We start from the raw sequence: 26,873 nt of genomic DNA on the forward strand, positions 1-26,873 counted from the left end.
AATAAACAAATGGGACCTAATTAAACTTCTTCTGCACAGCAAAAGGAACTATAAACAAAACGAAAAGACAACCCTCAGAATGGGAGAAAATATTTCCAAACGAAGCAACTGACAAGGGATTAATATCCAAAATATACAAACAGCTCATGCAGCTCCATGTCAAAAACAAACAAACAAACAACCCAATCAAAAAACAGGCAGAAGATCTAAATAGACAATTCTCCAGAAAAGATATACAGGTGGCCAAAAAGCACATGAAAAGATGCTAATTATCAGAGAAATGCAAATCAAAACTACAATGACGTGTCACCTCACACTAGTCAGAATGGCCATCATCAAAAAGTCTATAAACAATAAATACTGGAGAGGGTGTGGAGAAAAAGGAAACTCTCCTACACTGTTGGTGGGAATGTAAATTGGTACAACCATTATGGAAAACAATATACAGGTTCCTTAAAAAACTAAAAATAGAACTACATATGATCCAGCAATCCCACTCCTGGGCATATATCTGGAGAAAACTCTAATTAGAAAAGATACATGCACCCCAATGTTCATAGCAGCACTCTTTACAATAGCCAGGTCATGGAAGCAACCTAAATGCCCATCGACAGATGAATGGATAAAGAAGATGTGGTACTTATATACAATGGAATATTACTCAGCCATAAAAAAGAATGAAATAATGGCATTTGGAGCAACATGGATGGACCTAGAGATTATCACACTAAGTGAAGTAAGTCAGACAGAGACAAATATCACAGGTTATCGCTTATATGTGGAATCTAAAAAAATGGTACAAATGAACTTACTTACAAAGCACAAAGAGTCACAGATGTAGAAAAAAAACATGGTTACTTGGGGGAAGGAGGGAGGAGGGATAAATTGGGAGACTGGGATTGACATATGCACACTACTATATATAAAACAGATAACTAATAAGAACCTACTGTATAGCACAGGAAACTCTACTCAATACTCTGTAATGACCTATATGGGAAAGAATCTAAAAAGAGTGGATATATGTATACATATAACTCTTTCACTTTGCTGTACACCTGAAACTAACACAACATTGTAAATCAACTATACTCCAATAAAAATTTTAAAAAATAAATAAAATTCAATTATGATTGGAAAAGAAAAAAAATGAGCTTTCAAAGCTATGAAAAGACATGGAGGAAACTTTAATGCATATTACTAAATGAGAGAAGCCAATCTGAAAATGCTACATACTGTATGTCTCCAACTATATGACATTCTGGAAAAGATAAAACTTTAGAGACAATTAAAAAATCAGTAGTTCCAAGGACAGAGAAGGTAGGGATGAGTAGGCAGAGCAGAGGATTCTTAGGGCAGTGAAAAGACTCTTTCTAATATTATAATGATGGACAAATTTCATTATACATTTGTCCAAACCCACAGAATGTACAACACCAAGAGTCAAATCTACCATTCTGGTGAGTGACAGTGACAATGGGGGAGGCTATGAATGTGTGGGGGCAGGGATCATATGGGATATCTCTGTACCTTCCTCTCAATTTTGTTGTAAAACTAAAACTGCTCTAAGAAATAAATTCTTGGGCTGGCAGGGGCGGTGGGGGAGCACAGCAACAACATGTCAAAAGAAGCAGAAAAGGCAACATCACCCTCCTTGGTCCAGAGGAATTAGTCCCCAAATCCACCAATCCCTCCACCAGAATCTATAGGGATTTTCAAGTGTTTCAGTAGCACAGAAACAACCATTCACCCTTCCTTCATCTCACAGAAAAGAAATACTAGAAGCTATTCCAGGTGTCACTGAGCTGCTGAGTATCTTAGTATTTATAAATGAATCCAGTGGTGGAAGTACTTTCTTAATGCCTGTCCTCTGACAACTACAGTTGACCCTTGAACAATGTAGGTTTGAACTGCGCAGGTCCACTTATATGCAGATTTTTTTTCAATAAATACATACTACGGTACCATATGATCTGCGGTTGAATCTGAGGTTGGTTGAATCCACTTATCCACATAAGGTTATACACAGATTTTCAACTGTGCAGGGGGGTCGGTGCCACTAATCCCCATGTTGTTCAAGGGTCAACTGCACCATGTTTAAAAGAGAAACTCTCTAAGGATATTAATACCCTAAGAATGACAAACACACATGGCCAATGACCAAAGCTGAGTACTGCATTCAGTCTAACGTGAACTGTAGGAGCAGCTATATTTCCTTGATCGTCCTTCCTGAAAAAGATTTTCTCTAGGGTGGGGTGACTGGTTATTAATAAAGGCAAACAAACAAAACAAACTATAAGACTAGCATTTTGCTAACTGCACCAAACCCTCAGGAATAAAGTATCATTGTCAAAGAATCCACACTCAATACAAAATTACAAAAAGAACCTCACTGAACTATATTGGGAAGACGCTACCCCAATAACTCTCAAATCCAAAGGTAAACATCCCTTGGTACCTGGCTATGCTTGAGTTTTTACCCCTGTACATTCAATTTCTTATTAGTGCAGCAGAATGAAAAAGAACTTTAGACTTAAGAGTCCCAAGATCTTGATCCTAATTTGAATTCTCCCACTTACTAGTTATTTGTCCTTGGGCAAATAAAAAAATCTCTCTGCTAATTTCCATCTCTATCTCCACCACCAGTATCATTCTGATGACTGGCAGTTATATAGCACTTTGATCATGCCAGGCCCATTTCTAAGCACTCTATATTTTAACTCATCTAATCTTCATAATGACCCAATGGAGAGATGCTATTATCCCCACTTTACAGATGAAGAAACTGAAGCACAGAGCATATAACTTGCCCAAGGCTACACTGCTGTAAATGAAAGAGCTATGATTTAAACTCAGGCAATCTGGCTCCAGAACTGGTCCTCTTACCCACTGTTCTTTATTACCTCTTTAATATTAAAAAAAAAAAGAAGAAGAAAAAGAAGCTGAACAACCCTATATGACAATGGGCAAAGGACATGAACAGGCAGTTTACAGAAACATAAATTCAGATGACTTGTAAACAAATTAAAATATGCTCAATTTCGCTCATTTCAAGATATTAAAAATTTCTGAAACAAAACACTTTTATATAACAGATTAGCAAATATCAAAAAAGTTTGATAAAGACAAGAGTTAGCAAGGGTATTCGTTATCTTAATGATGTATCATACACATGTACAAAGATGTACAGACAAGAATATTCACTGCAGATCAATCGCAATACTAAAGACTGGAAACAACCTAAATGTCCTTCTATTTTAGAATGACTGAATAAATTATAAGTGACTGGGATACAATGGATCCTTTCCTATACTGTCTGTTTTTATTCCTGGTCTGGTTTCTTGGTTTACCACGTAATTTTTGTTGGAATGCCATTCATTGTGTTATGAAAAACTATAAAGGCTGTGGATGATATAACATCCTACAGAAGATTCACCATGTTCTCTGACAGGCAATTAGACTAAGGGTAGATCACCTCACAATCCATTCAGGACATGAGCTTATTCAAGGTTGGCTGCAGGCTTTGTAAAACTTGAAAAGTTTGTTCTACCCTAGTTTGTAGCCCTCTGGGGATCTAACTGAGAGTTAAGGGTATTTTCCAAGCCTGCCTTCCTTGGAAGGCCTTCAACTTTTTTCTCCTCAACACTGAAGAACTGCTAAAAGAGTGCTCTGTTTTTCATTAGGCTTCTGGGAAGCTTCTTAACCTTTTACCCTACACAGTTAAAGAATCTGCAAATGCCTCAAGAGAAAAAAAGGCAGGTAGAGAGGCCTGGGGCGGAGGGTGGGGGCAGGGAGATGCACCTCCCTTCTCTCTGGGATCTTGGTCTCTCAAGTTTTGGCTGCCTTGGCAGTCCTGAACTATAATTTTTGTATCCCTAGCCCCATGAAGAAAGCTCTGCTGGCTTTTTTGCCTCTTAATAGCTATACTCTCCCTTTGCCAAGAATCCACAAATGTCTGAAGTCCTGGCTGCCTTGGCAATTTACCAATGCCTTCATATAGATTTTTTTTTTAAATCAGGCTTTTCTAGTTATTCTCAGCAGGAGTTCTGGTCTGCTACAATCTGCTCCATCATAGCCAGAAGCAAAATCTACATTCTTCATAAGCAGTGGAGAAGACAAGATTTTCGTCATGAAACCACAAACCATTAATAAAGAGGGAACAAGCAGTGAGGAAGAAGACAAAAGGAGAGAATATTCTTTTAAGAAAGTCAAGAAAGGAATCTAATAAAGGTAGAAAACGTGTGGTCCAAGTCCTAAAGAAACTTACAATCTTACTAGGGAAAGAAAAACATATGCAAGTGAAACTACTATAGAATGTCGAAGAGTTATACAACTAAACACCTGACTGCAGCTCAGAAAAGCATGAGGTAGAGGTACACAACAGCAAAAGAAGACAATGAATCAAAGTACATCTTCTACAACAAAACCTATGTAAGTGCAAAGATACACAGGAACCAAGAGGTCATTATCCATATTAATCTCAAGGTTACCTGCTTATACTACCCACCAAACTTCTGAACTACCTTCAAATGGAATATTCGAAAGGAGAAACTTTAATGTCAAATTAGGCATACCATTTAGAAGTAGGAAGGTGGAAACATGGGGAGTGAACCACAAATACGTTCTAAAACCAAACTAAAGTGCTTTCCATTTTATCTACTATTTTTTTGGTTTACTCCTTCTAACTCTCCAAGAGTGCAGATGACAGCCAAGTACCAACTGTCTTAAACTAATGCAATTGCTCCTTTACCTACTGGCCCAAGACATTAACAATTTACAGGAGGCAATATAAAGAGCGTTTACCTGGAAAGAAGAGGAAGTGCACAGAGAAAAAGTTAAAAGTTAAGAAAATATTCATATCAAATTTGAAAGCTGCTTACCTAAGTACCATAATTAACACCACAGATTACTGCTATAGTAACTCAAACTGTGTTTTAAAACTATCCTTGGCAAAGAACTAATGAAATCAAGATGTCACAACTCACATACCAAGAATTTAAAACATGTTTGTAACTTTTGACCTAATAATTTCTAGGAATCTTAGAAAATAATCTAAAATACAGAAAAACTTTTACATAAAAAGATTTTCACTGCAACATTGCTCATAACTGCAAAACAAAAACTGAGAATAACCTAAATGTCCAATATTGAGGGAATGATTAGGCTAATTACAGACAGTCCATACAATGTACTATTATCCTGGCATCAAAATTATATAGAAATATTTTTTTAATAATATGCAATATTGGGCTTCCCTGGTGGTGCACTGGTTAAGAATCTGCCTGCCAATGCAGGGGACACGGGTTCGAGCCCTGGTCTGGAAAGATCCCACATGCCGCGGAGCAACTAAGCCCATGCACCACAACTACTGAGTTTGCGCTCTAGAGCCCGCGAGCCACAACTACTGAGCCCGTGAGTCACAACTACTGAAGCCCACACATCTAGAGCCTGTGCTCTGCAACAAGAGAAGCCACAATGAGAAGCCTGCGCACTGCAACAAAGACCCAATACAGCCAAAAATAAATAAAATAAAATAAATTATAAAAAATGCAATATTGCTTTAATTAGATAGGAAACCATTTATGTTAAATGAGAGATGCAGACGCCAGACTGAATATGCCTTATAATTTCAAACATGAACATTAAATATAGAAATGGAAATAACAAATGGAAAAAGAAACAACAATATAATTGTAGAAGTCACAAAAGGAGAAGAAAATATTAATGATAACATATCAAGTTATCACACATAAGTGTGTAAGAATAATGAAAACTGTTATCAGAGATCAGGAAGTTAAAGAGGGAAGTGAGCAGTGAGGAAGAGGGAGGTGCTGTGGGAAGAGAACATATACCAAAAAAAGGCATGAGACCCTTTCCCCAAAGCACTTATTAACATAGCTTATTAGCTAAGACAAAGTCATAAAAAGTTGTAAGAAGAGATTTAAATAATTACAGAGACGATGACAAATGCAAAGTCACAAAATGAACAATTGCCAAATGCATCTTACAAGCAAATGTTCCAACAGACATCTGTAGGAGCAAGAGACCAAGGGCTGGGAAGGAGAGTCAAGGCTTTAGGAAGGTTGGATGAAGCTGAGTCTAACTGGTAAAACTTATTAAGTTAAAAGATGGAAGGGGACTTCCCTGGTGGTCCAGTGGTTAAGACTCCGCGCACCCAATGCAGGGGGCCCGGGTTCGAAGCATGCCACAACAAAGAGCCTGCACGCCACAACAAAGATCCCCTGTGCCACAACTAAGACCTGGCGCAAGTGGTTAAGAATCCACTTGCCAGTGCAGGGGACACAGGTTCGAGCCCTCGTCCGGGAAGATCCCACATGCTGCGGAGCAACTAAGCCCGTGCGCCACAACGACTGAGCCTGTGCTCTAGAGCCCGCGAGCCACAACTACTGAAGCCCGTGCACCTAGAGCCCGTGCTCCTCAAGAAGAGAAACCACCGCAATGAGAAGCCCGCGCACCACAACAAAGAGTAGCCCCCGCTCGCCACCCAACACAGCAATGAAGATCCAACATAGCCAAAAATTAAAAAATATAAATAAATTTGTAAAAAAAAGACCAAGCGCAGCCAGATAAATTTTTTTTAAGTCTTTAAAAAAAGAAAAGATGGAGGAAGAGCAATCCATGTGAACAAAGCAAAACCAAAGTGTGATAACACTACTGAACTGCACACTTAAAAGGTTAAGACAGTAAGTTTCAAGTTATGTGTTTTTTACCACAATTTTAATTTTTTTTAAGTGTGAAGCCGGGATAGTAAATAAATACATTCTGCTAGAGCAGAAAGTTTATGTAGGAGAGTTGTATAGGCCAGAAAGGGTAGGCTGGGGCCAAATTATAGAGAACCTTCAACATTAGGCTAGGGAATCTAAACTCATCCTATCATCAACAAGGATACCACCATATTTAATCTTATTAATATTAATAAAACTATTAATAAACAATAAAACTTCAGTTATCCAGCATGCTTGGGGAATAAGATGTTCCTTAATTTTATGTGGTAACAATGCCAAATTTGGGCAGGATCTTCCCCATACAGTTACAGCACTTCACCATCCATACGTTTGCCAGATAACTTTCAAAAGTAAGAAAGATCCCAGGCTGTGGAGAACAATCAGACTCCATCACTTATCAGTGTGACACTGAGCACACTACAACTTCTCTAGCCCTCAGTTTCCCCACTTCCCAAATAAATTGTTATGAATGATTAAATGACATGATTTAATGTATTGTACAATGCTGGATATATAATTGATATTCATTAAGTGTTAGATACATCCTTATAAGAAAAAATTCTACTTAATCTTTTCAGAGATAGAAATTTCTCAGAATTGTAAGAAAAAAATGGCATCAGAGATTTTTTTCTCTATATATAAGTGGGACAACTACATGGTGCTTATTAACTGCTAATAAAAATTAATGATAAATATTCAAATTCCAAGTTGCATCTTGCTTCCTTAGCTTAAAAAATTAACCTGATTTGTACCTCGATCTGGAAAGAATAATGAGTCTTAAGCAGCCTAAGTCTGTGTAGACTTACGGCCAGATAGTAAATATTTTCAGCTTTGCAGACCAAAAGACAGCTGCTCAATTCTGCCATTGTAGCATGAAAGTAGCCATAGACAATATGAATAAGTATGGCTGTGTTCCAATAAAAATTTACAAAAATAAGCAGTAAGTAGGCTGGATCTGGCCTGCTGAATGTAATTTCCTAACCCCTGGTGCTATAGATTGAATGTTTGTGTCCCCTACACAATTTATACGTTGAAACCTAATCCCCAGTGTGATGGTATTTGGTGGTGGGGTCTTGGAAAGGTGATTAGGTCATGAGGGCAAAGCTCTCATGAATGGGATTAGGGCGCTTATAAAAGAGACCCCAGATTCACTTTGTTATAAAGCAGAAACTAACACACCATTGTAAAGCAATTATACTCCAATAAAGATGTTAAAAAAAAAAAAAAAGAGAGACCCCAGAGAGCTCCCTGCCCCTTCCACCAAGTGAGGACCAGGAGGCAGGTCCTCACGAGACACTGAATCTACCAGTCTTGATCTTTGACTTGCCACCCTCTAGGACTGTGATAAATGAATTTCTGTTGTTTACAAGCCACCCAATCCATGGTATTCTGTTATCACAACCCAAATTGACTAAGATATCTAGATTAGAAAAAGACAAAGAGAGTAGAGATCAACAGAATTTGCAAAAGCAGGTATTAACCAAGAGTAGAGTCAAAGTGTCAGGTTCCTTGTTGAATCCAGAAATGGCCCAAACAACAGGCACAGCAAGGCAGCCCAAACTGGCTCAGCACAGTCCAAGCATGAGGCACACTATAAAGGAGGTCACAAAAGCAAATGTAGGTACAGGAATGCTGCAGAGATGAAGGCCATGCAGGCCTAGGCAGACCAAGACCATGTGGGTTGTCCCCATCTCTATATCCACCACCACCCTGGACAAAAGCCTTTGGACTTAATTTCTGCTCTTTTTGAGGTGAAAAATCATCCACAATAGTCCACAAAGTGGAATGATACCAAAATTAGAAAGAGTGTAGGATTTCGAACCATACCAACCTGCATTCAAATCTACTACCCACTGGCTTTGTATCTACCAGTATTTATCCTTGCTAAGCCTGTTTCTTCATCCATAAAATGGGAGTAATACCTACCTTAACAGGGATGTTTATCTCATCTAATCCTCCAGTACCCTCTTGGTACAGATTCTGTGCACATTAAAATGGTAGCCTAACTGGCCTGTCTCTTAAGACTCTTTGTCTTTCTATCTTCAACACTGCTTCCCTAGTTCTTTATAAAGCAGACCTGACCCTATCATCCTCATGCTTAATAACTTTCATTGGCTTCCCTCTGCCTCCAAGATTTATAAACAAGACTCAGTCTACCACCCCAGCCATATTTTCTCATATTCCCTCAATACTCTCCCCTCCCCAGCCTTCACACATAATCATTATTCCTAGATATGCCAGACCCTGTCTCTTTACATATGCCACTTCCTCTTCCCACAATGTTTTTTCTTTTTCACTGTATGATAATCAGTTCAAAGCCCTGTTTATTTTTTTATTTTTTATTTTTTTGCGGTACGCGGGCCTCTCACTGTTGTGGCCTCTCCCGTTGCGGAGCACAGGCTCCGGACGCGCAGGCTCAGCAGCCATGGCTCACGGGCCCAGCCGCTCCGCGGCATGTGGGATCTTCCCAGACCGGGGCACGAACCCGTGTCCCCTGCATCGGCAGGCGGACTCTCAACCACTGTGCCACCAGGGAAGCCCCAAAGCCCTGTTTATTGCCCTCTCCTTTGCAAAGCGTTTCTCACTTAACCCAGGGAGAATTACATTAGCCTTCTGCAGGTCCTCACAACATTCTGCACTTACCTCAATTGTAGTAGGATTTATTACCTGTGTTATAATTACTTGTTTCTGCCTCTGATTCCCCAAACTAGGAGATTTTCTTGAACCTATTGGGATGATCTCTAGGTATGTGTCTCAGTATAAAACAGTGGCTTAAATTTTTTGTTGTTGAATATACCAATGAGAAAGTGCTTTAAAACCAGCACCATTCTGTACTAAGATCTTTTAAAGAATTTGTTGTCTGAAAGAAGATCAATTTGTAAAGCTTTTCTTTATAATGAAACCAAAAGTAAACTTTAGTAAAGTCCAAGTCAACAACAAATTAACAGGGTCCAATCATTTGAGGTTTTATCATAATAGTTTTACAGAACCAAACACTAGACAAAACACAAATGGCAAAACAGAAGTAAAGAGAAAATATGTCCACTGCTATTTAGAAAAATAAAAACCAAAACTGGATATAAGTTGTCTTCAGGCTTAAAAATTTAATTGTACACACATGTAATGAGGAAGACTGGCTCAGTTCTGTTTTGAGAACTGAGTTGCTCATCCTGAATCTGTAGTTCTGTTGCATACAGGATGAGCAAGGCCAATGCAATCTTTGGCAGCATTAATAAGAATTTAGCATCCAGATGGAGAGATGGTAAACCTCACTACATTTTGCACTGGTCAGGCATTATTTAAAGCATGAGGGTCAATTCTGAGTGGCATATTTAAAGATGAACAGAAGGATAAAGGAATCATTATATATTATCAAAAATCTTTTTTTTAAGGATTTTTTTAGGACTCTTTTTCCTCTATTAAACATTTACTGAGTATCTAACACATTCTAGGTACCATATTAAGTGCTGAATACCCAAAGACATAGTCCCTGACCTCAAAGAGTTCAGTATAATGCCAGAGACAGACACACAAACAAGGGACTGAAATCCAGTGACATGACGAATACACATACTCATGTGGTGTCACAAAGGAAGGCAATCAACTCCTATTTGAGAAAAAAATTCACAGAGCACTTGTTTCACCTGAGTATAATCTGACAGAAGGATAACAGGGAGAATATTCCAGGCAGAATAATCATAGGTGACAAAAGGTCAGAAAGGTTTCAAAAAGCATACTATATTATAAGAACTGTAAGTAGTGTAGTATGACCAGAAATCTGGGAAAGGGAGAAAGAGGACCAAAGAGATGAATTTGAGAAGTTTAGCCTAAGAAGTTAGATAGAAAAAATCATGGTCTTTAAATACTTGAATATTGAAACTAGGGAAGAATATTTTAATTCAATAGAAACTTAAATTTCAAACAATTAACATTGTCCAGAACTAGACAGCAGTGAGTACAGAGTCACCAGAATGGGAGAAATATCCCTGTTCATGTATTAGCTCAATCTTCCCTTGGTATTCTAGATCTCTTCCCTAGCTACTAACGATACTGAGAATCATTCCAGGTGTTTTATTGGCCTTTCAGTTTCCCTCTTCTGTGAAATGTCTATTCAAATCCCCTCACCATTTTTCTAATGAGGTGTCTGTCATAGTGATTTGTAGTTCTTCATATATTTTGGACATTAATCTTTTGTTATTACATTGGAAGTATTTTCTCACATTCTGTGGTTCATCTCCCTACTTTATCTTTTATCATACAGAAGTTTTGATTTTAATGTGACCAAATTATCAATCTTTTCCTTTACTCTGTATTTTTTGTTTAAAGAATTCTTCCTATCCCACTTTCACAGATACCCCTAGTATTTTCTAAGTTTTATAGTTTGACCTTTAATTGATCTGGTATTAACTTTTCGTGTATGGTGTGAGGTAAAGATCTATTTTTCCTTGTTTTCTGTAAGGTTAGCTAACTATCCACAACTGAAAATATTTTTGCCCCATTGATTTGTAATGCCACCTGTCATCTACCAAATTCAAGTATATGAGGACATGTTACTGGACCCTTAATTATTTTTTAAACTATTTAACCCTGGTTCAGTGTTCTTGGCCACTAATCATTCGTATTGACAAGTTCCACTAAAAAAAATTAAATTAAAAAAAAATTCCCTTCTATTCCAAGTGTTCTAGCTTTTAAAATAATAAATGAATGGTAAATTCTGTCAAATGCTATTTTGAGCATCTATTGAGATGATCATATGGTTTTACTCTTTATTAATATGGTGAATTACATTAGATTCTTAATGTTAAACTGAACTCTCATTCCCGGAATAAATACTACTTGATTGTGATTTTTAAAAAAAATACACTACTAGACTAGTGCAGATTTCACTTGGGACTTCTAAAATCTACATTTATTGGCCTATATTTTTCCTTTCTTATACTGCCTTTGTGTGATTTTGATGTCATGTTGTAAAAGCCCTCCAAAATGAGTCTAGAAACATTTTTTATTCCCTGGAATGGTCTGCACAAGGATTATCCATCCTTCAATATTTGGGTAACCTGTAAAACCATCTGTGCCTTGTGTTCCTTTAATGGATAGATTTTTTTTTCCAGCTTTTTACTATGAAAATGACTCACATATTTATTAGAGACACCAGTACAATGAACCCCAACATATCCATCACCCAGCTTCAACAGTCAACCCATTGTCAATCTTATTTCATCTATTTCCCAAATCTTTACTTGTTCCCTCTCCCCTTGAATAAATTGTTTTGAAGAAATCCCAGACACCATATCATCTTACCTATAAACATTTTAGCATCTCTCTTAAAAATAAGGACTCTTTAAAATATGTAACCAGAAAAAAGATTTCACACTAAAAATTTAATAATCTTTAATACCAACAAATATCCAGTCAGTATTCAAATTCCTATCAAATATTTTTATACAGTTTTTCAAATCAGAATCCAAATTAGTCCATACGCTTAAATTGGTTTTGTCTTTTAATCTGCAGGTTTCCCTTCTATGTATTGCTTTTCTCCCCTTCTTCTTCACGTATTTGTGGGGAAAAAATGGGCCATCTGTCCTGTAATTTCCCACATTCCGGATTTTGCTCACTGCATCCACACATTACTTAGTGGGTAGATTTTACTATTCAATTTCTTTTTTAGTTACATTTCTATTAATATTTTCTACTTATTCTTGACTCAGCTGCAATAGGTTGTATTTTTTAGGAAACCGACTATTTTACACAATCTTCCAAATTCATGGGCATAAAGTTTTCCATATTCAATATGTATGGGGTTTTAGAAATCCTTATCATAGCTATAGTCATATTCCCTGTTTCATTCCTAACATTGTTTACGCTTTCTTGTGTTTCTTTTTCATTGACCAATCTTGCCTGAGATTTGTCTATAACATAGAGCCTATATTAATATCTTCAATGAGTTAGATTTTGGTTTTATTAATCCTCTTCACTGTTTTCTACTCCATTAATTTCTATTCTTATCTTTATTCTTTCCTAACTTCTACTTCCTCTGGGTTTAATCTGCTGTTACTTTCCTAGCTTCTTCAGTTGGCCACTTAATAATTTTCAGGCTTTCTTCTATTGAAAAACCTTACAGATTCTAGGACGTAAATTTTTTCATATTAATATTGCTGAAATTGGGATGTTTCTTACAATTAGTCTTACAATCACCGTCAGTCGGGCAAGCAGTGATGGTGCAACTGTCATTGCTTATCTATGTATGAACATAAACAATTAAAGAATAAGCTTGCAAAAGTAGTAGTTACTTGGCAGTTATCCCTGGTGGCATGACTAGACAACTGGAACTTCTCAATGTTAGTCAATAAACCTATTACAGACCATCTGACAAAGAACTATGAGTCTCATCTGAAAACCTTTTGTTGATACCTGCTGGCCAGTTCAAGAAAACATCAGGATCAAAATTTGATGGGTGCCAGCAGTTTGAAAGAAAATGCTGGAGATAGCTGTGGAACACTCTTTTAAGAAATGTTCTATCACCAATGCTCTCAATGACATTGTGAGCAATACTATGTAGAAAAACACAAACCTCTGTGCTTCCATCAGAAAGTGATTTAGAAGAATCAAACTCTGCATATGAAGTCACAGGAATATTCTACTAATTTGTTACTTCCCTTCCTTTTATAAATATATGCATGAGTGATATGCTAAATCTATATCTAAGTAAATATATATGAGTTCTTTCAGTAAGCATAAAGTTTCAAAGTCTAAGTGATAGGAAAGCACTGTATTTGGAAAGTAATAGTCCATCTCACAAATGATGACATCTTAAGATTCAATGAAATATGATATAGGCACTTAAATTTTCCTCTTAGGAAATTAAGGAAACACTCCCATTTATCACTGCAACAAAAAGAATAAAATACCTAAAAATAAACCTACCTAAGAGGGCAAAAGACCTGTATGCAGAAAACTATAAGACACTGATGAAAGAAATCAAAGATGATACAAACAAATGGAGAGATATACCATGTTCTTGGATTGGAAGAATCAACAGTGTGAAAATGACTCTACTACCCAAAGCAATCTACAGATTCAATGCAATCCCCATTAAATTACCAATGGCATTTTTCACAGAATAAGAACAAAAAATTTTACAATTTGTATGGAAACACAAAAGACCCCAAATCGCCAAAGCAATCTTGAGAAAGAAAAATGGAGCTGAAGGAATCAGGCTCCCAGACTTCAGACTACACTACAAAGCTATAGTAATCAAGACAGTATGGTACTGGCACAAAAACAGAAATATAGCTCAATGGAACAGGATAGAAAGCCCAGAGATAAACCCATTCACATATGGTCACCTTATCTTTGACAGAGGAGGCAAGAATATACAATGGAGAAAAGAGAGCCTCTTCAATAAGTGGTGCTGGGAAAACTGGACAGCTACATGTAAAAGAATGAAATTAGAACACTTCCTAACATCATACACAAAAATAAACTCAAAATGGATTAAAGACCTAAATGTAAGGCCAGACACTATAAAACTCTAAGAGGATAATATAGGCATTAACACTCTATGACATAAATCACAGCAAGATCCTTTTTGACCCACCTCCTAGAGTAATGGAAATAAAAACAAAAATAAACAAATGGGACCTCATGAAACTTCAAAGCTTTTGCACAGCAAATGAAACCATAAACAAGATGAAAAGACAACCCTCAGAATGGGAGAAAATATTTGCAAACGAAGCAACTGACAAAGGATTAATCTCCAAAATATACAAGCAGCTCATGCAACTCAATATCAAAAAAACAAACAACCCAATCCAAAAATGGGCAGAAGACCTAAATAGACATTTCTCCAAAGAAGACATACAGATTGCCAACAAACACATGAAAAGATGCTCAACATCACTAATCATTAGAGAAATGCAAATCAAAACCACATTGAGGTATCACCTCACACCAATCAGAATGGCCGTCATCAAAAAATCTAGAAACAGTAAATGTTGGAGAGGGTATGGAGAAAAGGGAACCCTCCTGCACTGTTGGTGGGAATGTAAATTGATACAGCCACTATGGAGAACAGTATGGTGGTTCCTTAAAAAACTAAAAATAGAACTACTATATGATCCAGCAATCCCATTACTGGGCATATACCCTGAGAAAACCATAATTCAAAAAGAGACATGTACCACAATGTTCATCGCAGCACTATTTACAATAGCCAGGACATGAAAGCAACCTAAATGTCCATCAACAGATGAATGGATAAAGAAGATGTGGCACATATATACAATGGAATATTACTCAGCCATAAAAAGGAAACAAAATTGAGTAATTTGTAATGAGGTGGATGGACCTAGAGGCTATCATACAGAGTGAAGTAAGTCAGAAAGAAAAAAACAAATACCGTATGCTAACACATACATTGGAATCTAAAAATATGGTACTGATGAACCTAGTGGCAGGGCAGGAATAATGACACAGACGTAGAGAATGGACTTGAGGACACAGGAGGGGAAGGGGAAGCTGGGACGAAGTGAGAGAGTAGCACTGACATATATACACTACCAAATGTAAAGTAGATAGCTAGTGGGAAGCAGCTGCATAGCACAGGGAGATCTGCTCGGTGCTTTGGGACCACCGAGAGGGGTGGGATAGGGAGGGTGGGAGGGAGACGCTAGACGGAGGGGATAAGGGGATATACGTATACATATAGCTGATTTACTTCGTTGTACAGCAGAAACTAACACAACACTGTAAAGCAATTATACTCCAATAAAGATGAAAAAAATTTTTCCTCTTAGTACTGCTTTGCTGTATTCCACAGATTTTGACATATAGTGTTTCCACTGTTATTTAATTCTAAATATTTTCCAGTTTCCATGAATTTGTTCTTCATCCATTTATTTTTAGTTTATTTTTTGCTTTTACTTTTTAAATTTCCAAACATGGATAGGAGGTGAGGAGAATCAGTTATATTTGTTATTAATTTCTAATTTTATTGTATTGGGGTCAGAAAACATAGTTGATATATCAAGCTTTGGTATTTGTTGATAATTTCTTTGTGCCTAATTACATAAATTACATAAAATTACATAAAAATTTCACTTTTAATTAAAAAGAATGTATATTCTCTAATTTGGGAAGTGTATGGTTCTATATATACATAGTAGATCAAGTTATACATTGCATTTCTTTTCTTTTAGTGGTTATCCTTCAATTTTTAATATGCATCTGACTGAAAGCTTAAAGTTAATTAATATCTCTATCCTCCTTCTGAACTATATATAACTCTTTAATGCTGGTCATTTTCCCTCCCAGCTTACATTTTATCCTCATCTGATATTTTAGTTCCACTTTGGTTTTAGCCCCAACAAATCAGTCATAATTATTTTTGTTTTATACAGTCAATTCTTCGTTTACCGAGCCAATTTCTTTGCTCATCATGATTTTTTTTTTAACTAATTTATTTATTTTTGGCTGCATTGAGTCTTCGTTGCTGCGCGTGGGCTTTCTTCAGTTGTAGAGAGCGGGGGCTACTCTTTGTTGCAGTGTACAGGCTTCTCATTGCAGTGGCTTCTCTTGTTGCAGAGCATGGGCTCTGGGCATGCGGGCTTCAGTAGTTGTGGCACATAGACTCAGTAGTTGTGGCTCATGGGTCCAGAGCACAAGCTCAGTAGTTGCAGTGCACGGGCTTAGTTGCTCTGCAGCATGTGGGATCTCCCTGGACCAGGGCTCGAACCTGTGTCCCCTGCATTGGCAGGCGGATTCTTAACCACTGAGCCACCAGGGAAGTCCCTATCATGATTTCTTGTATCCTTCTCGCTCCCCTAAGTTACCTTTCTTTCTTGCACAAGTGCATTCTTTCATGTAATAGTTCTTTCAGAAACAGTGTGGTAAATTCTCCATATTTTTGTTCATCTGAAAATACTTTTATTTTGCCTTCACTCTTGAATGATAACTGAGTATGAAATTCTGATCTCTCTCAGCACTAGGAAGATATTATTCAAGTTTCTTCTGCCCTCTCTCATTAAGAGACATCTGCTCTCAGTCTGATTCTTGCTCCTTTGCCTTTCCTTTCTGGTTGCTTATAAAAGTGTCTTTGGTGTTCTGCAGTTTCATTGCAATGTATTTAGTTGTGGGGTTTGTTTTTGGTTTGCTCATTTAATTCTTGCTAGGCCCTCATGAGCTTAAACCTAAAAATTCATGTCTTTTTAAATTAATTCCAAAAAATTCTCATGTCATCTCTTCAAATTCCATGTTTCCCTCATTTTATTTTTCTCCTTCTGGAACTGCTATTAGATGTTGTGTCTTCTTGCTTAGTCTTTCATTTCTCCACCTCTTTCATATTTTCCTTCATCTTACTGTTCTGCATTCTCAGGATTTCCTTATATCTAACTCCCAGCTTACTACTTTCTCTTCATCTGTGTAAACTATCACTTACTGAGCTTTTTTTTTTTTTTTTTTGCTGTATGCGGGCCTCTCACTGTTGTGGCCTCTCCCGTTGCGAAGCATAGGCTCCGGACGCACAGGCTCAGCAGCCATGGCTCACGGGCCCAGCCGCTCCGCGGCATGTGGGATCCTCCCGGACTGGGGCACGAACCCGTGTCCCCTGCACCGGCAGGCGGACTCTCAACCACTGCGCCACCAGGGAAGCCCTACTGAGCATTTTTTTAACCTCTCTATTTTTCATTATGTTTAGTTCTTTTCCAAATGTATGTTTCACGTCTTATTCATTTATTGGGATGTCAATTACTTGTTTAATGTCTTTAGTCACTTAAAATATGCTACTTTAAATTACCTTTCAAACTGCCATTCTACTATCCCAGTTCTTAGAGCTGTAATCCTCCTGCTTGTAATATCTGCTGACTCTCATTTGTGGTAGAAAATTGTTTCCTTGTGTGTCACTTTTAATTATAAATTCATCTTCTGTGGGGTTTATTTCTTCTGTGAGAATTCCTTGTGGCCTGAGATATGACAGTACCCCTTCAAGTCTTGTTTTTCCTTTCTCCAGGTGGCCCAGTGGTATCACTAGCTTGGAGCCAGCTTTTATATTAATTTCCTAGCATGGGGATACCTGATATTGCGACTCAGGTCGCAAATATGAGCAAGGCATAGGTCTTGTGCTTCAATTTCTCAGGGAAGCTTTTTTTCCTAGAATGCAGCACATCAGGAATCCCAGCCTGATGCAAAAGTCTTGGTTTTGGTTCCTTTTTCCACAGTTAAAACTCAATCACTAGGAATAAAAAAACCAGAAACAACCCCTCACTCAATTCCTTCATCTTTGTCACAGCATGAGCTCAAGTTCTTAATGAAGTTTTGGGTTTTAGTTCCATTTTTGTTTTGGGAATCTAGAGATCTTCCTGTCTTTCCTGCAAGCTCAGAAATGCATTTCAAAGAACTGTTGTTTATCATCCAGCTTTTCTGGATATTTGTAGCAACAGAGTCTTTAGCTAAGATAAGTTAGCCATCTTGCTAAAAGAAATCTGGGATCTCCAATCCATTTGCTACATTACCCCTATAGGAGTGATCTCTCTAGAGTGCAAAGATGTACTCCTCTTTCAAACTCTTCAGTGGATCCCCCCTTCTTAGCATGGCATTCAAAGTCCACTATTATCCAGTAACTGCTTATTTCTGCAATTCTGCCTCCTCCCACTCTCCCACATGTACTCTATGCTCCAACTACCCATATTTGCAATCCCTAGAACTCTCCTTTTGTTTCATACTCCTATGTTTTTAAAAGTACTTATTTCCCTCAGTTTTATCCTCCCTTCATCTGCCTACTGAATACTCATGGTCAAGTGCCTGCCTTTCCAGGAAGCCACTCCTGACCCATCCAAGCTGGGTTCTCTTTTTTTGTGAAAAGAGCTAACATTTGTTGAGCTCTTTATATGCTAATAACTCATTCAGTCTTAACAACAACCTTATGATTTTGCTACCACTACTATCCCCATTTTCAAAATGAGGAAACTAAGGTACAGAGAAATTAAGCAATGTGCCCAAAGACAAACAGCTATAAATGGCAGACCTGGAATTTGAACACAGTCTGTCTCCAGATCCTGCTCCATTAACTTGCTCAATTAATATATACCATACTGCGTTCTACAATTATATCTTGCGTTACAGTTATTGCATTTATTACCCCACATTCCAGTTACACATTTATATAGCAATCTTCTCAACTACATTGACCTTAAGAGACAGAATTATGCTTTATTTCTATTTGCAGCCCCAGTGCCTAGCACACAGAAGGCCCTCAACTCAGATGGTTACTAAATTAATGAATAACTAAAGGAAACATCCCCACAGTCACTGCGTTAGTCCAGCCCGTCTTCACCTCTTGTCTGAACTACTAAAACAGTCCCCTATCTAGACTCCCTTCCTCCAGTTTCTATTCACATCTTTCCTCCACACTCCAACCAATACTGTCTTTCTAAAGCACATTATGACAGTATCATTCCATTACTTAAATATTTTTAAGGGCTCCACACTGTCTATAGGATAAAGTCCCAAATTCCTTCAGCATGACATACCATGACCTTCATGATCAAACTTCTGTAGTCTCTTCTCTCCTCCTTCCCCACTCCAGCCCCACATTCCATCTATATTTAACTTCCTGTCTGTCTCTGAATATGCCAAATGCCTTCATGCCTTTGTATGTGCAGGTTCTTTTGCCAGGAATGGCCATCTCCTCTTCCCTCACCTGGTGAACTCCTATTCTTTTTCCAACACACAGCACAAATGCCTTCCTCAAGTTTCCTCAAAAGACTGTCAGTTATCCCACTGTTCTATTCTTCTTGGCATTATGCATTTACCTCACTTACACTTTGTATATTATTTGATAAGGTGTGTTTCCCCAACAAGACTGTGGAATCTTAAAGGACAGGAACCATGACTTACCCATCTTTTTTATTGTATTCTCTTACACAATTGTGTGCCCTAAATGCTCACTGAAATAGTGGAATGAAATTTGACAAACATATCCTACATCCTACACTAAAGCAAACTCAGATTCAAATGAATTCAAGGCAGTCAAGTCTTCTAAGATTAAATGGAAATTAGACAGGGAGTAGAAACATGAATGGAAAACAAATAACACCTAAATTCCTGCTGCTCAATCCCGAATTCTACAGAATGGAGCTATTCTGTCAATGGTAATTAAGGCTTAGTTTATAAGGTAATCTCATCCTGAGTTTTAAAAAACACAAGGCAAATATTTCCACATTAGTAAAACACATAAGGACACTCAAATTCTGGAATATGTGTTACTAGGATAAAAAGTTGAGTCATTTTATACATTTTAAGACAAATTCCTTCAGACAAGGGAAATTCCTGTCCTTTTACACTACAATCATATGATTTCATTATTCACTAGTCCTACATGCAATTTAGGTTTGCACACATAACAAACATTGTCTGCCAACTGAGTAATAAACCAGAACTACTTGTTTTTCACAGAAAGAAGAAATTTTTTTAATGGATAAATGTCAACCCTAAATGAACAGGGAGGTTGGGGTGGGATAAAGGGAAGGAATAAATGGGGCACTATTCAATTTTTTTGAATTATTCAATTTTTGAAATGCACTTTTAACACTACAAATAGAAAAAAAATTAAACTGCCAACTTAAAGATTCATCAGCCTTTGTCTAGCTTTTCTCTTCAATTATTACCCATGGTAAAAGGACAAAGAACTGTCCTTAAAAGGTCCTGGTTTCAAGTTCAAAGGCAGCATAATTTAGAATGATCATCCTTGATTTCAAAAGACTAAATGAATTCTTAAAATTAATTATTATCAATGAGGCTTGGGACTTCCCTGGTGGCACAGTGGTTAATAATCCGCCTGCCAGTGTAGGGGGACACGGGTCCAAGTCCTGGTCCAGGAAGATCCCACATGTGGAGCACCTAAGCCCCTGCACCATAACTACTGAAGACAGCGCGCCTAGAGCCCGCGCTCGACAACAATAGAAGTCACCGTAATGAGAAGCCCACGCACCGAAATGAAGAGTAGCCCCCGCTCCCAGGAACTAGAGAAAAACCGGACAGCAACGAAGACCCAACGCAGCCAAAAATAAGTTACTTAATTAATTAATTAAAAAAAATTCTTATCAATGAGGCTTAAATGTTCTTATATTTGCAAATCTACCTATGTATGTCTGTATGGTAAATCTTCTTTTTTAAAAATCAATGGACCAGGACTGTTTCTAAATTTAGAATATAAGCTCTAAGAGGGAGGGATCTTTGACTATTTTATTCACTGATGTCACCCAAGGATCTAGAACAGTGTCTGCCACAGAGTAGGCACTCATTACATACTTGCTTAATATTGCTCAATATGGTCCAAATACTTAATATGTCAATACATACAATGAGCTGCAGATCCTCATAGAACATACAGTTGAAGTCTAGGTTCATCTTGAAATGATCACTGACTTAACCTTCAACACACACTGCTGCACAAATTAACTGATACTGTATCCAAAAGCAAATTGACAGTGTATGTAAGAATAAAATAAAACACTTAATACAGACGTTATTAAGGTTCTGAACTCTAAATCTTGAGAAGCTGACAAAAAACAAAAATATCACCAGCACAACCAAAATTTTCAACACACACAAACTCTTGCACTTTTTTCAAAAAAAATTCCAAAATTCAATTCAATTCAATTCCAAAAGAGCCATGGGACTTCAAGAAATTTAAAAAAAAAAAAAAAAAAGTTAAGAATTTCACTTAAATACCAGTGAATTTACTACAAAATTTTATTTCCAGTTTTATAAAGCAGGTCTGCCCTTTCTTTTATCAATTGACCTAACTATGCCAAAAGAATACTGCTAAGCAATATACTTCTGTATTAACCTAAAATTGCTAATTTTGTTGCTGTTTCCCACTAATAAAAGTGTGATGTAAAATGCTGTGTTTTGCCACCACACAAGAAATTGTTCTAGATAAAGTTTATTAAACGTGGCAAGGAGAAAAAAAAAAAAAAGTGTGATGTAATTATTATGAAACTGGTATTTTTACTGTCTATTACAAACCATCATGAACATTTAACTGTGAATTAGGTTATGTTTTAGCCCTTATTTAAGGGTTAGCCTTTCAGCCCTTGTTATCTGCTACTAACCCACAATGACCTGGTCACTCTCTTCTCTGTTCTGGGCCTCAGTTCTCTCTTCAGTAGAATGAGGGAACTGGGTTAAAACAAAAGTTCTTAACCTTTTTTTTTTGCAACACTTGGAGAATCTGGTGAAAGCTACAGGTGAACTATTCATAAAAACGTACATATACATTGTAAAACAATTTTATAAACAATAATTCACAATGGCAAAAGACTGGAAACAACCTAAATATCCATCAATAGATGATTAAGTAAATTATGTTACATCCATTCAATGAAATTCCTTGTAACTATAAGTACAATGAAGAAACCTTCTATGTACTGATATGAAAAGATATCCATCATGTATTGTTATATGAAAAAAAGCACCAGTGCATATAACATATAACCTTTTATGTAAAAAGATCAAAAAATAAAATAAATATATTTGAATTTCCATGTATAAGCATAACGAAACTGTGGAAGAATCAACATGAATCTTTGGTGAAAATGGGAAATGAAGAAAGGAGTAGGAGGAACCTTTTCATTGTATACTTTCTTATATTTTTGTTTGAATTATGTGAATTGCCTATTAAAGTTTTAAATTAAAAAATATTGCATATAAACTCAAGAGGTCTAGACAACTTGCTAAAGCTAGAAGATAAACAGGGTTTATTCCCAAACCCTGTTCAGCAATACTCTTCTATAATGTTTTGACTTAACAAGCATGTAATTATATACACTCAATGATCCAACAATAAGAACACTTAAGGAAAAATATTTTTCATAATGGTCCTCATACAAACATATAAAGTAATTGGTGGATATTCAGTGACTCAACAGAGCCTAATTTGAAATCTCATTTTATATTGTTTTTCTTAATCACTGATACACAAATTTCTTCAAGGAAAAAGTTTGCACAAATCATCAAGTCATACACCCTCTCACGGTTCAAATCTCAGACCTGATATTCCACAAAGGAGTACAGGCTTCGGAAATAGAAATTTGTATCCTACGTGACCATACAATCAATAGTACTAGTATGGAGACCAGAAAAATGCTGTCTTAATTTTTTTTCCCATAATCTCAGAATTTGAAGCAAATTAAATAGCATAGATGATGTTTGGGGAGGGCTTCATCCCTTTTCTGAGCAGGAATCAGGTGGAACTGGGTTTTCATCCTTGGGCAACTTACTTAACCTCTCTTGGCCTCAGTTCCATCTATAAAATGGAAATAAAAGTACCTATCTCATAAGGATGCTATGAAGCTTAAAAGGAATAACGAGGAACACAGAAAGTAAGACAGAAATAAAAATAAGGTATCCTAGGACAGTGGCAGGTGTCTGACTGCTTGAATCAAAACAGACTGCATTCTGGAACCTGTAGTTTCTAGTGACTGCACTTTCATACACAAGCAATGTCTCCTTTTCCCTACCGAAAATAGCACATGGCAGAATTCCCAACACAAAAGGTGCAAATATCTGTCCTTTCCTAATTATGTTTCTTGAAAACTCTCTTCCTAGGTAAGCTTTTATCAAAGAACTCTAGCTGTTGTGTTGACTGGGTGTGTCTCAAAGAGTCCCAAGTTATAACAGTTTTGTTTTATGTTTTCAACAGGCACTTTCTATGTCAAGCTCAGCACCAAAGAGTGGCAGGCTGCTGGGGGGGGGCGGGGGGGGGACGGGGGGAAGGCAAAGAAGTTGTAGACAACAGTCCTTCAAAGGACTCCTAATTGCCAGGAAAATAGTAGGAAACCTACTGCCATCGAGATAGAAGCAGCCCCCGCCAACCAATCTCCGCTTCCAGAACTTTTAAACCCCATCCATCTTTTTTTGCAGAGCACTGCTGGAGCTTATTATTAGTTATTATAAATATAAATAGCCATCATTTATTACGTCTTCTCTACGTGCCAGGCTCTTGCGTTTTTCAAGATTTTGTGAAAACTGCACATGTAAACTCAGACGCTCAAGTCTGAAAAGCTCCCTTCGCATCCTCAAAATCAATCTAATCTGCCCCTCAAACTCCGTATATGCCACACCTCTCATTGACCCATTCAGGCCCAGGGATCACATCTTTACAAGCAATTCAACCCCAAGCTCTTCACCCAACACTAAATCAAGCACTTCTCGGATCCTCCACTGCCCCTACAAAGTTCGGTACCCTCCTCCACTCACCAATTCCAACCTGGCCCTAACTTGTTCCAAGAAATGCTATGGCTCCCTTCAAACTTCTGACTCCAAATCCATCGCGCCCGTACTTCATCCCGAAGTTCAAAATTCAGAAACACATACTGCACCTGGGCAAAGCCCGGTTCCAACCCCACGAGAACTCTCGACACCCGCTCGAGCAGGGCCAGGGCCTGGGACCCTCCACCCCCTAACCAGGCCAGGCCGGGGCGCGGCGGCCTCGCTCCGGACCCCAAGGGGAGGAGAGGAAACTCCACCTGGCTCCGCTGGCGCGCCGCGCGTCTCCTGCTCGGGCCTGGGCCCCGTGGCGGCCGCGCCCCCGTCACGACGCGAGCGGCAGCGCTCGGGTGGGCCGCGGCGGGCGCGCTCGCCCAGCACCTCCGCGTCGGGCTGCCAGTTGTCGCGGGCCAGACGGCGGGCCCAGCCCGGGCCGCGGGCGCGGCAGCGCGGGCAACCCGGGCCCGCCGCGTCGGCGGCGCGTTGGGCGCAGCCTCGGCACAGCGAGTGGCCGCACGGCAGGGCCGCCGCTTCCCCCGGGGTCTCCAGGCACCCAGCGCAGTCCGACTCCTCCGGCCGCGGCGGTGGCGGCGGCTGCAGCAACGGCGGCGGCAACACTAGCAGCGCGGGGCCAGAGGCCGGGCCCGGGTTCCCAGTCTTGGCTGCCGCCATCTCGTCACAGCGGCCCCGCCGACCCCGCCGATTCAGAGCTGCCGCTGCCGCCGCGGAAGAGGCCCGAGTACTCGGACCTGCCGCCGCCATCTTGTTTCCCGTTTGTAGGGAGAGTCCGTTGCGAGGGAGAAGAGTAGAGGGCGGGGCAGTGCGCGGCGGGCACCGCTATATACATATTCATGAGGGGCGGGGCTCCAGAAGAGGGTCTCTCGGGACATGGTTGGCGTGAGGTGAAACCTCATTAATATTTATTAGTTATCCTTTATATATCTGGTCTTCGGCCTCGCCTTCTACTCTTTGCGATTTCCTCTTAGTGGGCCAAATTAAGTTGAGGACTGAGGGGATTTATTTGGAAACTGAGCGATATTAAACTTTATGAAGTAATTACACTTATTTATCCTGCAATACCCTGATAACTGAGGCTAATGTGATTGGGGAGTATGTGAATTACTCAGAACCCTGCCTCTGCTTCATAGCTGCTGTGACTGAGACCAGTCCTACCCTGACCAGCAACTAACTGCCAAAAATAGCAGCTTCTTGTCAGTCCACATCTCAGTAAACTCTCTCTCCAGATTCCTTCCTGAAACTTCCCTCCCTTGGCTGGCAAAGCTACACTTTCCTTGTTTTTTTTTTCCCTCTCTCAGCTCTTTCTCAGACTCTTTTCCTGAGCCCTCCCCCTTGTTTCGGGCTTAAATGTGGGTATTCCTCTAGGCTCAGGCCTCAGTCCTCTACTCCTTTCCGTGTATTGCCCCCCCCCCCCAGCCCATACCCCACCTCACATTTTCTTCCAGCTGAAACTCTCGAATTGATATCTGCAGTCCACACATCCTGAGTCCAGCCCTGCATAGTTAACTGCCTGCTGGAAGCATCATCTTGGATGTCTGCATCCCTCATGTACCAAACTAAAGTCACTGTCTACCACCCTCCTTTCAAAACAGCTCTTCTTATTTCCCTCATTCCAGTAAAGGTACGATTCTCCCAGTTCCTCAAGCTCCAAACCTGGTAATCTTTACTTCTCCCTCATCTCCCACATCTGTCAGTTTCTTAGTTCTGTCAATTCTCCCACCAAAATGACCATTTTCCTACCTATCGTCTCTTCTTCATCCCATTCCCACTGCCCAATTCAGGTCTCATCATCTCTCACCTACATTATTGCAGAAGCTTCTATAAATTGTCTCCCTGCCCACAGACTCTCTTCCTCCAATCCATCCTCCATAGTTCTTAGAGTTACTTCCTAAAGGACAGCTCTGACCACACCATTCCTGCCTGGCTTAGTCACTGAGTGAGGTGCTCAGACTTTGGTGCCAGTCCCCTTTCTGGATGCAGAGGGTACAAGAGAAACAAGAGCTTCCCTCTGACAGAGAGAAGGTTGTGCTACAGCGCTTCTCCCACCCTTTGCTTTTTTGCACTAAAGTAGATTTGGAGCAGGAAGGCATTCAGCAAATGGCATTTCCTCTTGGGAATCTTTATAAGAAAGCACAAGTTTTGTAAGGAGAGCAAATTAAAAAAAAAAAAGTAACATAATGTAATGGAAGGCATCAGAGGCCCTGGGTTTCCATGAGATTGCCTGGAAACAGTACCTGAGCTGATAGTAAACCAGTCCAAGGCAGAGTGATTGGTGGAAGTCAGCAGAGCAAAGAAAGAAGTGGATTCCCAAAATGAGAACCAGATGGCTAAAGGACAGTGAAGAATTGAAGAAGGGTCAATGCGTAATTGAAACAAGGGCTTGTGTGCACAGAGGCCCAGACAGTTAGAATCCTGACAAACTCAGAAGTATGGCTTCATCCAGGCTGTGCTTCCAAAGGTCCTCTTCATTTCACTTCCCACTTTGGACGGGAAGTGAGGATGCTTTGCACAGATTCTGACAAGGAAGGCCTGTGGTCCAGAGATCAAGCCAATTATTCTTAGAGACGGGGCCCTTGGTATGGGCTGTTCACTCTTGACAGTTTGGGGCTCTCAATCTGAAGTCTACTTTCTATTGGAGAAGCTGAACCATAGCAGTGTAGCATGCTTTCTCGAATACAAATAAAGACAAGAAATTTCTTTTTTGCAGAGGGAAAAAGCAAGAGTTCTGAGTAATACTAGACCAAAAGCCAGGAGATCTAGGATTGGTCATGACCACTTTCTCCATTTCATTAATTTGGATAATTTCAAACAGATAAATTCCCTCTGGACCTTAGTCACCTCATC

General features: G+C 39.0%; 1 protein-coding gene across 3 annotated transcripts in view; it reads right to left on the bottom strand.

The window, feature by feature from the left end:
• The window catches only part of RNF169 (ring finger protein 169), a 120,772-nt gene extending 95,977 nt beyond the window's left edge, over positions 1–24,795 (bottom strand). For all 3 annotated transcript variants that reach the window (XR_014326396.1, XR_014326397.1, XM_082845123.1), the window contains exon 1: positions 24,272–24,795. Coding sequence is in view for 1 of the 3 variants with exons in the window: in XM_082845123.1 (XP_082701249.1) it covers positions 24,272–24,773 (502 nt within the window). In the remaining 2 variants the exon portion in view is untranslated. The remainder of the gene's footprint in view (positions 1–24,271) is intronic.
• Positions 24,796–26,873: the final 2,078 nt, after the last annotated feature.

The sequence above is a fragment of the Leucopleurus acutus genome, assembly GCF_964270905.1.
Source record: "Leucopleurus acutus genome assembly, chromosome: 8".
In the NCBI taxonomy this organism is placed as follows: Eukaryota; Metazoa; Chordata; class Mammalia; order Artiodactyla; family Delphinidae; genus Leucopleurus; species Leucopleurus acutus.